Here is a 13,365-nt window from a genome sequence, read left to right on the forward strand (position 1 = left end):
CAGTAATTCAATCAGGCAAGCAGAGTCCTATGTTAAGTCCCTACCTGTGTCCCGACTGCTCTGAGACATGGAATCATTCTCCACATTATAGATGACTGTCCCCTGAGAATCAGAAGAGAAGTGACTGACCACAGACTCATGGTGAGAATGTTTGTAGGGATAGCTCTCCGTTGAAGAATCTGTTCGAGTGTCACTTGAGATGGAAGGCTCCCTTCCTGAAGGAAGGAGGAGACACAGGGGAAAGTAAGGAGAGAGAGAACAGTGACAGAGAAGAAGGAGGGAGATGGATGCAACAAAGACCCATAAAGCAAGAACTTCCTAGAAGGAAGGGTGAGAAGAATACACCACAGAGCCATTCTTCCCAACACCCATCTTCCAGGTAATCCAGACACACATACAATTCCTCCCACCCCTGTCCCTACCTTGCTGAAGCCCTCACTTTGCCTGCCACTGTGAAAAACTGTGGGGTTTTTAGAAAACCTATGGGGAAAGTGGAAGAAATGAAAAAGTTGTGAGACGTAAGATCTATATAGATGGAAAGCCCCAGGCCAACCTGTCATGCAGCCAGCTGCTCACCTTTCTTAGAGGCTCTCCCTGTACTGTCCCACACACCACTGCTCACCTTTCTTAGAGGCTCTCCCTGTACTGTCCCACACACCACTGCTGACCTTTCTTAGAGGCGCTCTGTCTTATATTGTTTTATAAATGTTGCTTTAAAAGTTGACATACACATTGTTAGTATCTTTGAGGAATTATGGGGCTGTTTTCATTCTTTAGTGAGAATGTGTCCAACAGAAGGCTTTTCTCCGAACCCTTAGCCAGATAAACACAACAGACAAACGGGCACTTGACTGAAGGAAGAAACAGAGTAGATCTAGGTGAGGTACAAAACAGGAAGAGTGGTTGAACCTGGTATAAGCCCAGCACTCAGGAGGCTGAAGCAGGAGGATCACCATACAATAGAAGCTGGCCTGAGCTACATAGTGAGTTCCAGGCTGGTCTGTGCTACATAGTGAGGCTCTGTCTCAAAAAAAAAAAAAAAAAAAAATTCAAAACAAAACAGCAGGAAGAAACACAGTAGACCAAACAAGAATGAGATGCAATGGGAGGGGAAGACTTAAAAGCAAGTACCTTCTCTTTCGAAACTATACTAAGAGTCAGTTCTGCATCTTTACAGAATTCAAGATCAGACTACAAAGGCGATAGTTCAAATATTATCAGCCTCTGTGGAATACCCTGAGACTTCAGTGTTAAAGTTATTTACATAGAAAGGCTTTATGCAATTCTGAACAGTTGGCTTAGACTGGAACAACTGATTCATACATTGAGGACCATCGCTTCTACATCTGAAATTTAAACAAAACTCTTTCACTTCCAAGGATTAGAACTATTCTAGTGCTTCTTAACAATTCATTAAGCCAGGGACTGGTGAGGTAGCTCGGCTCGGTGGTTAGGAACAGTTTCTGCTCTTGCAAAGGGCTTGGAGTTCAGTTTCCAACACCCACATGGTAGATCATAACCATCCATAACTCCAGTTCTGAAGATTCAACACCTTCTTTCTGGATTCTGTAGGCACCAGGCATAAACACAGTACAACATACACACAGGCAAAAACAGTCACACATATAAAATAAAATAAATACATATCTTTTTTTAAAATTCACTTAAGCCACTGTAACACTACTAGAAGGAATAACCTTAACAATGTAACAAGGCTACTGAAGCATCCCTTATAATTTTATTTTAGGATCTTGATGCAAACAAGGAAAGCTGCCTTCTCACTTTTGATTTGGGGCAAGCTGATTTCAGGCAATACACTCTTTGAAGCTGAAGAAAACGAAGCTTGATGCTAATTAGCTTTGCACAAGTTGGCACTTCTTTCTTACAATGTAATAAACCCTCTTCCTCCTAGCTAGACTATGAGTTGCTATCTGACTCTACGGGGTGGTGGGAGGGCTAGGCTGCTCACCTGAATCTTCACTATCGTAGCATGTCTTGGTGTATGACAGGAACTGAGCTTGGGGAGGCAGGTCCTGGGTAGACACTGGGGTACCCTGGGGATCTGCATAAAGCAGCAGCAAGGGCTGATAATGCCCTTTGATGCATTTGGTTACCACATCCTTCCATTTCGGACCAATCTGAGCCAGAAACACCAGAAGAATATGACAATTATGGTTCATATCCACAATTCAAAGCATAATTCCTTTTCTAATGTAGTTTCTTTACAACAAAAATTAGGTAGAAAAAATCTTAGATCTAAACTTAATGACTATTTATTAAGCCCCCTTTTAAAGAAAGCATTAAAATACTATCAGAGAAAAGAATGAATCCAACTAGCTTTATTTATGTGAACCATTAATTCAGTTTTGAAATATGCAAAAAACCTCACAAAGGTGGACATGCTATGTGAGGGGTCTAAGTTGCTTTGTTAATCAACTTCTTTTCATAGTCATTAGATTTAAGAGCTCACTTCAAATTTCCACTTCCACAGTTTCTTCCTAAATATTAAAATCACCTTAGCAAAGCTGAAAGGCAAATAGAAACTCTCTTAAAGAGTATCTTAGAATAAATAACATTCAATTTTAGAGTTCACACATGGCAAGACATAAAATGCAAACTGCTTAAAATAGAGTTTGAACCTCTCGGCCATAGCCTTGTGATGGATCCAGCGCTGCAGTCACAGTGGAAGAGTAACATAACAGCTATAGACTCATCCCTTCTTAAGCATGAACCAGGCATTCTTAGGTGTAAGTTATGGCCTGCCAGCTAGACAACTAGCTAGTTTACTCAGAATGCACTTTCGGTAAGTTAAAGCTAAGTTGCCATTATTTAAATTAAAGCATAGTTTTTTATGTTTTCACATCCCAATCTTATTGTTTTGTAGGAATACTTTTCAGGTTAAAAACAAAAACAAAAACCTAATGTTCAAATAATTTGTTGCCCCTCCCCACAAAAGAGAACATTGAAGTTTGACAAAGACTCTACTAGTAGAAGATTTTGCTTCAGATCTACAGATTGATATGATTAGCATATTTACAGCAGTCCTCATAGCTGCTAATTTTTTTACTATTAAATTTATTCATTTATTTTACATTCCAACAACAGTTTCCCCTCCCTCCTCTCCCCCCATTCTCTCCAGACCACCCTCCGGACCCTGCTGATTTTATGACACGTAGCTTCCTAACTGATGCAGACACCTAAACCATTTTATCCATAGAGTCTTCTTCTCTCTCTCTCTCTTTTTTTTTTTTTTTTTTTTTTTTTTGGTTTTTCGAGACAGGGTTTCTCTGCAGCTTTAGAGCCTGTCCTGGAGCTAGCTCTTGTAGACCAGGCTGGCCTCGAACTCACAGAGATCCGCCTGCCTTTGCCTCCCGAGTGCTAGGATTAAAGGTGTGCGCCACCACTGCCCGGCTCCATAGAGTCTTCTTTAGACAAGACCAAGTTTCTTGCTTTAAGTATCACTATAGCCCATGTTTCATGTTAACCTCTCCAGGGAAATGAGAATTGTAGGATAATTTTTATTTGTTTGTTTTGTTTGTTTCTCTTTGTAGCCCTATCTATCCTGAAACTTGATCTGTAGATCAGACTGGCCTCAAACTCACAGAGATCTGCCTCTGATTCCCAAGTGCTGTGATTAAAGGCATGCACAACCACTGCCTGGAAGGATAATTTTTAATAGCCTTGAAACAAATTATCACCTATGGATAATGTCAAATTGAAAGTCCTCAACTCGGAGTTAACTACAAAACCTAATTAGCTACATTACTTGTTCCCATTTCAATAAACCATTTAATAATGATGATGATTTGTCAACTATAAAAACAGAACCATGCTGAATGTCTAGAGAAACTGAGAGAAAATAATAAAAGATATTCTGTTCCTATCTATTACAGAATTTTAAAACTACTGTCCTTACGTTTAACAGATAAATCCAGGTGTAATAGCTCTTACCTGTATTGGGAGGCTAAGGAAGAAGGACTTCTCTACAAGTTTGAAGCCAGCCTGGATTACAATTTGAGTTCCAGGCCAGCCTGGAATACAGATCAAAACCCTGCTTCAGAAAAACAACCAACTGGGGCTGAAGAGATGACTCAGTAAGACTGGTTAATGCTCTTCTAGAAGACTAGAATTTAGTTCTCACAAACACCTGTAATTCTAGACCCAGGGGGTTCTGACCCCTCTAGCCTCTGTGGGCACCTACACTCACATAGCCATACCCACAAAAATGTGCATACATATACACAGACACGGTTTTCAAATAATAAAATTAGCCACGCAGGGGTGACACGTGCCTTTAATCCCAGCACTCAGGAGACAGAGACAGGTAGATCTCTGTGAGTTCAAGGCCAGCCTGGTCTACAAAGAGAGTTCCAGGACAGCCAAGGTTACACAGATAAACCCTGTCCCCCCCACCAAAATACCCACAATAAGTAAAAATAAAAATTAATATTTTTTAAGAAAAAGAAAAACAACCAATCCAATCACAAAGTATGTGTGTCTTACCGACAGTGTAGAGAATCACCATTCAAAACTATTCAAATAAAAACTGAGGAAAAATAAATATAATTTTTTTTTTTTAATTTCAGTCACCAAATACTTCAAGATCCATGCATATTCCTACCTCTTTGACATGAGCATCATCAAAATACATCCATTTTCGGATCTTTGTTTGAAAAAAGAATGTAGAATAATGTTTGCCATAGTAACAGATCATTCCTACTAAGTATAGTTCAGACTGTTTGGCCCGGTCATCTGTCACTCTGAAAAACAACTATAGGAAGAAAACAAAAGAAGGGAAAGACTCATCACACAGTCAGCCATCGAACATAATTCCTCAGCAGACTCCATCAATATTTCTCTTTCTTCTCCCACCCTGAACAAGGCCACACTATGTATCTATCCCTGGCTGGTAGCCGCAGCCTCAGACTTCGGCATGCTGAGACTATAAGCACACACTACCACACTAGCTCTTCTGTCAACATTTCTTTATTTTGTTTTGTTTTATCAAGATAGAGCCTCATGTAGCCAGACTGGTTTTCCACTCGTTGTACAGCTAAGAATGATCTGAACTCCTGGTCTTCTGCTTCTGCCTCTCCAACGCTGGGCTTACAGATATATGCTGCTATGTCCAGTGGTCATCAGCATTTCTTAAATAAAGACAGTAACTTGCTTTTCCCCTCAAGCTGAAATATTTTTGATAGTCCAGATTATTTATTAGACATGAACTGAAAAGGCATACATGTTGGCACATGCCTATAATGCCAACACAGGGAGGCTAAAGCAAGAGGATCATAAGTCTAAAGTTAGCCTGGGCTACATGCTGAGTTCAATATTTTCATTCTGAGGCATAAGTGAAGCCACAACAATTTCAAAACAAAACAAAAAACAACTCTCAAGTTTCAATTTTTTTTTCAGCTCCTAGATGCTCAGCTCTGTCTCAAGCGCTAAGAGACACAAACATTTGAATTAAGGGATTCTGAACTAAGAATTGACCTGGTTGAGAAAATAATAAAAATAATTAAATCAAAATCAGGCATGATGGCACACACCTATAATCCTTTATCCTTTACCTAATAGATAAAGAGGGATAGAGGCAAGAGTATTAAGAATTCAAGGGCTGGAGAGATGGCTCAGCGGTTAAGAGCATTGCTTGCTATTCCAAAGGTCCTGAGTTCAATTCCCAGCAACCACATGGTGGCCCACAACCATCTGTAATGGGGTCTGGTGCCCTCTTCTGGCCTGCAGGCATATATTGTATACATAATAAATAAATAAATAAATAAATAAATAAATAAATAAATAAATAAATAAATATTAAAAAAAGAAGAAAAAAGAATTCAAGAGCAAACTAGGCTACATATCCCATTGTTATCCAGCTTAGATTATATGAGATTCTGACTCAAAGATTCTTTTTATTAAACTATAAATAATACAGAATATATAGACTGCAAAACAAAGAAACAAACAAGAACCCTATTTTTAAGATCTTACTGTGTACAACCTACTTCAGTTAAATTCCTTGAGGAGATCCAAACTGTGACCCCAGACAGCTCATTTATTCTCAGGAGTGGCTATTTAAAACAAGAACAGCCCCTCCTTAGTCATGGGACTATTCCAGACAGAAACCAGAACAAAGGAAACTAGACTTTTTGGTTCTCCTTGAACTGAAGGAAAACATGAGCTGTCCCTACCATAAAGCTTATAAGAGGGGGCTGGAGAGATGGCTCAGTGGTTAAGAGCACTGCCTGCTCTTCCTAAAGGTCCTGAGTTCAGTTCCCAGCAACCACATGGTGGCCCACAACCATCTGTAATGAGGTCTGGTGCCCTCTTCTGGCCTGCAGACATACAGACAGAATTGTATACATAATAAATAAATATAAAAAAAAAGCTTATAAGAATGAAACCTACTCTCACATTTTACTTCCCCATTCCCCAAAATAAATACACAGAAACCCCTAAGATACTAAATTATCATCTAAGCTATTTTATTATTGTCAGATACCAACCCCACAGAATGGCAATCTGGATTCAGGCTGGATTCTGACCCAATGACACTCAGCATTCCTCAGGAACCTTGTAAAGTGACTTTCTGTTTGTCAGTGGGAAGCCATCACTTTCCTGTCTGTTCCTACAGGCCTCCAGTCTCCAGAAGGAGCACCTAGCCCTCCATTAATGTAAATAAACTTCCAACAGATTAGACTTCATGCTAGTTCCCAAGCTGTGCCACTAACCGGCCCTCCTCCTGCTGCAACACAACCTCTTTAACTGGCAGGACTCTCCCACTGTTTTTGCTGTCTTCTCTGCTTCCATAGTCCTGGCAATTGCCAGTGTGACCCCCTCGTTTTTTCTCTCTGCTCCTCTCTGTCCTAGAGAGTAGCCAAGGCAGACTTACCCCAGATGCCTCTGTCTATTCTCATTCTCTCTCTTATCTACAATAAAAAAACAAAAACAAAAATCTTTCCCCCTCACAAGGGAGTGGCCTTGGTGATGGTCTCTCTGCTGTGTCCTCGCTGTGAATTTCCTATTCTTGGGCTCTACCTCCTTCAGTTTCCAATGTGAAGACTTTGTTCCTTTGACCTTACTATTTCCCATGGTTGAATACACTTCTCTGCACCATCCTGGTATAAACAAACAATAAACATCCCATAGAAACTAATTTTTTTTACCAATATCTAAATTCTGCCCATCCTGCCCTTCAAGGCAAAAATTGTGCCTTTTTTTTCTAAAAGGGTTCTACCATCCTCACAAAAGTAGTATGTGAGCTCGTGCATGAGGTTCATGAATCTGCACACAGAAACGCAAGTATATCTGCTCAAAAATGCTATATTAATTGCCACTTAGAACATACCTGTCTGTTCAGTGCTTGAACAATACAGAAATAAAGATAGCTAATACATACATCACCCAGCTTAAGGCAGGTGCCCAGACTGTGGATGACATCCTCTGCCAAGTCTGAATGGTCTGAGTCCCACACCAGTCCAATTGTGATAATCTGTGGTGCGTTCATCAACACACGGCGAATCCTGATCCTCTCCCCACAGTTGCTCTGAAATACACACACAGTGCTAGTTCAAACATTCTCACCTGCTCCGTGGCAATGCTACAAACCAGGGTTCTCTTTCTCATCCTAAAGTCCAAAGAGTTAACTCACCGGACAGTTTCGCAGGTCCCCCATGGTGCTGGCATTCTGAAGCAACTCACCAAACATACTTGGTGATGGTTTTTCTCGTTTTTCCAGCATACAAATAGCCTGGTTACTTCAAGATGGGGAAAGGAAGGTAATAACAGATGTTATACCAAGTTATGGCTAAATTAAAAAACAAAATCATTCATACAAACCCTAAATCAAAGAAAATGTCATTTTCTTTTTCTCTTTTTAAGAGAGGGTCTTATTTTGAGTTCTCTGTGGCTGTCTTGGAACAAGCCATGTAGACCAGTATGGCCTCCAACACAGTTTCTGCCTCCCAAGAGCTAGGATTAAAGGTGTGGTGTGCATGTGTGATTTTCATTTGCTGACTATACTACAATTCCATGCCCTAACTAACCTCAGTGTCCTACAAACAAAGTGAGTCTCTCTACCTGTCCCCAAATCCCTGACTCTCCATTTCTCCTTCCATTTTGCTAACTATTAATAAGCCTAGGAATCTAGGAGTCTTGTAATATAGCACAGATTCAACAATAAGGATATATGCTATTTGGTGGTCCTCAGTTAAAACCCAATTAACTGAAGGCATACCTAACAGTATAATAAAGAATTCCATAAGAGCAGACTGGAAAAATGACTTGAATAGCAGTTAAGAGCAGTGGCTGCTGTTCCAGAGGACCCAGGTTCAGTTCCTAGCACCGAAATGTCAGCTTATGACTGTCTGTAACTCCAGTTCCAGGGTATCTTATATTCTTCCAGACCTCTAGAGGTGCCAGGCACGAGCATAGTGCCCAAACATACATGCAGGTAAAACATTCATACACATAAAATAAAAATAAATGAATCTTAAACAAAAAAATTTGATAAAACTCACCACAGGGAAGTAGTAGAGATGTAGTGTACCATCTGGATGAAAGGCAGTGGGTCAGAGGTGGCACCGCAGCTAGTGCATACACACTAGGCCAGAGGGAAAAGCAGAACAAGCAGCCACATCAACAACTGCTCTGAAACCCATTTATCTCTACACCCCCAGATAAAATGTTCTTAAAGACATGAGGATCGATAGGTCTACCTGCTCAAACAAGGTCATTGCGAATTTCTGGTGAGAAATGCAGTGCTGGGCAGTACATATGTCCTCTTTGCTTTCATCCGCAATGTGGAAGTGAATTCTCATCAGGAGATTTTCCTGACAGGAAAATACAAAAGCAGTACACTCAAAAGCTAAATGGACAAGTTGGCAAGCAATTCACACAAAAACCTTACTGGAGAGCAAGAATATCTCTAAATTTTGTTAGCTTTTTTTTTTTTTTTTTTTTAAAGAAAAAAAGAAAGACAGAAAGACAGGCAGACAGATAAAAGAAATTATGTAAGCCATAGATCATTCAGATTTTACTTGTTTTACATGAACTTGGGTTTGGATATAACTCGATGCAATTTCATCACATACAGTCTTATAACCACTACCACAATCAAGACACTACAGAGCTGCCCCACGCTACCTCTTCAGAGCCTTGTCTATCTACCATACTCCTAACTCCAGAAATCACTAGCCTAGTCACCCATATTTATCATTTTGTCATTTCAAGAATACTATATAAATGGTATTGCATAGTACATTAACTTTTTTTTCAACAAGGTTTCCTATATCCTAGTCTGGCTTGGGATTCACTATGTAGCACAGGATAACTTTGATCTTCTGATACTCCTGTTTCTACTTCATGTGTGCTGGAATTACAGGTGTACATCTATGTCTGGTTTATATATTAGGAATAAGACGAGGCTAGATACATTAGGCAAGTACTCTACCAACTAAGCTACATCCTCAGTCCCAGGGAATAAACTTTAATATCACATTTTCACTCAGCATGATTCCTGTGACAGCTCCTTCTTTAGTTTGCAGTAGAGCTCCAGTCCCGCAAGCACTCCACTGCAAGACCTAGTCCTAAACAAACAGAGTTAAACTCACTATGAAAACCAGCCAATGACGCCCAACTCTTCTGAACTCTGTGTACTATTTATCCAATGTCAAAAGATTTTTCTGTGGCACGCTTGTGTATTGGCACATGCATTTAGTACTTAGGAGGTGGGAGATCAAGGATAAAGTCACTAGAGCAATGTAACTGTTTAGAAGGAACATCACAGTCTCTACTTAATATTGTTAGAAAAAAAGAAGTTAATAAAAATATGGTGGTTCCCAAGAGGAGCATTAATACATCATTACATCATTACCATCAATACAGCATTACCGGGGAACCTGTTAGAGCTCTTGGTCCTCTGCCAGACTACTGGATCAGAAGCTCTGGGAGTACAATTTGTACTTCAACATGCCTTGCTTCTCCTGAAGGTAAAAGCCACTGTTTTATGTAGTAGCAAGCATTAAACTACCCCAAGCCTGAAGGAAAAAAAAAAATCATAAAGCCACTAGGCAATTCCCATTGCAGTAGTAGACTCTAGACCTCTGGTCCCAGTGCAGGACACAGTAAACGTCGTCATAAGATAGTCAGTCCCTGACAGAGACCAAGAGAGCACGAGAGCAGCACTTACAAAGCACTCTGCAGCATCGTCCATGATTCCCAGCTGGAAGCGCTGCTCATCCTGGAAAGTCTTTGCCAGAGCACTGCGGAGAGTGTCAGAGGGAAGCACTTTTTCACTGCTGCACTGAAACTGGTTAAAAATGCCCTGCAGGGAGGAGGTTAGACAAGAAGAAAAGCACAATACTGTTATTAAGCTTCTGTACATCCTAGCCTGCTGTACTGGCATCACTATGCTGACAGCCATGGAAACAAGATACATTTAGCTAGTTATTTAAAAAAAAAAAAGTCAGGCAGAGGTGGCGCGCGCCTTTAATCCCAGCACTTGGGAGACAAAGGCAGATAGATCTCTGAATTTGAGGCCAGCCTGATCTACAAGAGCTAGGTCCAGGACAGGCTCCAAAGCTACAGAGAAACCCTGTCTCGAAAAACCAAAAAATAACCAAAAACACAAAAAAGACTAAAAATCAGAATGAGGACAATATCTCTGCAATAGATCTTGCATCTGAGTGTGATGTCATCAAGAGCACATTAGGAGAGCCCATTGTCAAGATGTAATGTAATACAGTTAGTTACAATACTTCTTGAGACAGAAAAGAAGATGTGTAGTTTAAAAAGAGTAAGCTACATGTAAACAGATTGGCAATTATTCTTTGAGAAGATTACTCCTGCTATGAAACTTACCCCTCTTTTGTATTTTTTAGCTAATGTAAAATTGTCCAAACTGACAAACAGTAATGGCAAGCCATGTACATGTCCATACTCCCAGCACCTGAGAATGGGGGGAAAGATGAAGCATGTGAGGCCAGTCAAGCATGGTGACCGGCACATGCCTTTAGACTTTTTCTTTCTCACTAAACCTACTCTTTCAGTAAAAATAATAGTAATAATAATAATAAAAAATACAAAACCCTGTGTCTTCCACCCAGAAATAAGCACTCCATTACGTTTACTTCTAGTTACTTCTTTGCAGTACTTAGGCCAAAAACCTTGAAAACCCTGGTCTGAGAACTCACCCTGTCAGTCGTACTTCGACATTCAAAATACATTTAGACCACATGCTGCTCGCCACCCCACCTCCTGCCAACTCTTCTCTTCACTGGATGATTGGAACTATTTCTTTTTTACTATCTTTAAGGTTTAATTTTCATTATTTTATATGTGTGAGTGTAGGTATGTATGTACAATGGCATGCAGGTATGAGTGGAGCCAGAGGTTTTAGACCCTTGAAGCTAGAGTTGAGGCCGCTGTGAGCCACCTGAAGTAGACTCAAGGAATTCACTGAACTTGAGTCTTCTAGAAGAACAATTTACCCGTTTTTCTCAACCCAACTGCAACCATTTCTTGAACTAAAGCATGTCTCCAAGGAAATACACAGTAGGCTCAAAATAGTAGTCAGATGATTTTAAAAAATAAAATAAAATTAGGTTCAAAACAGCTCAGTTGGCTAACATGCACAAAGCCCTGGTTTGGATCCCGAGCATTGCACAAACCAGGCACTGTAGAGCATGCCTGTAATACCACTGTTCCAGACAAGGCAGGAGGATCAGAGAACCAAGGTAATCTTAGGCTACAAAGCAAGTTTGAGGTCAGACTATGCTAATAAGACCCTGCCTCAAGAAGAAGAAAAAAAAGTAACAAAATCAAATTTCATTCCTTCGTTGAAAATCCTCCAAGGATTTCCCATCAGGTATACGGTAAACCCAAAGTGAAAATACTACATGTTATTTGGCCTACAGATGTACTTCTAACTCACCCACACCAGTCATACGGCCCTCGCTACATTCTACAACTATCTGTATGACTTAGACCTGGGACTTTGTTCTTGTATTCCTTACTTGAATCAAGCTTCCTCTCTTTGTACAGCTTGGCCACTTACTTCCTGCAGGGTTTTATGCAAGCATCACTTCTCAGTACAGTAGCTCCTGATCAACCTACTTAAACTGTGGGCTCTGGGCCAGCGCTTGGGAGGCAGAGGCAGTGGAAGGCAGATTTCTGAGTTTGAGGCATGGTCTTAAGAGTGGACAGCCAGGGCTACACAGAGAAACCCTGTTTTGAAAAACCAACCAAACAACAACAAGAAGCCATGCATGCTCTCTTTTCCTAAATCTCCACCATTCCCTATTTTTTCTCATCACACTTAGTATTAATATATTTCATATTGTAGTTAGAATGCAGAAGTGAGAAAAATAAGTTTTTGTTCTTTTATTCTTTGATATTCTATCAGTACCTAGAATGACACTAATATATAAAGGGCAACAAAAATGCATGTTTTAAGTGAATGAATCAATCAATCATGTGATATGGGTAGATCTCATGAAAGGAGAATAAAAGAACTTTGTTCTTTCTCCTTTAAAAAGAATAGAGAAATCATACAGAAAAGCTGAAAACCTGGAGATAACACAAATTGTTAAAGCAAAATGGAACTAAGTTTGGCTTTGTTCATCTTGAAATTAAAGTTTTCCATTTCACCTTTTCACTGGCATCTTTTCATATATGCTAAATATCCTAAAGCCACTCAAGCACAGATCACCATGTAACTTATTATTTGATTACAAATGATTCCCCATGTTGTGCAGAAGGTAGGGGCCAGCAATACACACTCAGTATTACTTAATAAATTCTAAAGGAATCTACTGTAATTATTCCAAGCTATTTTGAAGCAACTTAGGATCTGCGTAGAAGAAAGGCATGGCAGAACTTTCCATAGTTTGTTGCTGGAAGAATAAGTATGCCTGTGAGAAAGCTCTTAAACTAGAACAAGAGAAAAGACATAGGTCTGCAGTTAGACAATGGATATCTGCCTAGTGACCTAAGGAATGAAGAGAAACAAGAAAAAAGACAACTGGGAAAGCAATGACTACTACTACAAATCATAGGGTGGCTTGGGCCTGACAGCCTAGAGATTTACTGGAAAAAAAGTCACCCGTTTGGCAAGGCTTGTACTCACCAGCTGGCTAATCTTCTCACTATTCCTGATAAGGCATACTTCTGACAAAAACCACCTCCAAATAAAAGGACCAATGAGATCTAAGTCTCTGGAGTCTAAACTAGTGTGTGTGCAGGCACATATGTGCAAGTAGGAACCAGAGGTCTGATATCATCTTCAACTGCTCTCCATATGATTTTTATTGAGGCAGGGCCTCTTACTGAACCTCTTACTCAAGATTCAGCTAGACTGCCTGGCCA

General features: G+C 40.1%; 1 protein-coding gene across 4 annotated transcripts in view; it reads right to left on the minus strand.

Moving 5' to 3' along the window:
• Positions 1-13,365, minus strand: part of Usp54 (ubiquitin specific peptidase 54) — a 101,524-nt gene that overhangs the window by 35,879 nt on the left and 52,280 nt on the right. For 2 of the 4 annotated variants that reach the window (XM_038310055.1, XM_038310054.1), the window contains exons 4-11: positions 10,190-10,324; positions 8,718-8,831; positions 8,520-8,602; positions 7,652-7,757; positions 7,400-7,546; positions 4,622-4,771; positions 1,970-2,138; positions 45-215 (exon numbers count right to left, since the gene is read on the minus strand). In XM_038310055.1, coding sequence (XP_038165983.1) covers positions 45-215; positions 1,970-2,138; positions 4,622-4,771; positions 7,400-7,546; positions 7,652-7,757; positions 8,520-8,602; positions 8,718-8,831; positions 10,190-10,324 — 1,075 coding nt within the window. The remainder of the gene's footprint in view (positions 1-44; positions 216-1,969; positions 2,139-4,621; positions 4,772-7,399; positions 7,547-7,651; positions 7,758-8,519; positions 8,603-8,717; positions 8,832-10,189; positions 10,325-13,365) is intronic. The other 2 variants (XM_038310057.1, XM_038310056.1) reach the window with 1 other exon arrangement.

The sequence above is a fragment of the Arvicola amphibius genome, chromosome 13 (genome assembly GCF_903992535.2).
Source record: "Arvicola amphibius chromosome 13, mArvAmp1.2, whole genome shotgun sequence".
Lineage (NCBI taxonomy): Eukaryota > Metazoa > Chordata > Mammalia > Rodentia > Cricetidae > Arvicola > Arvicola amphibius.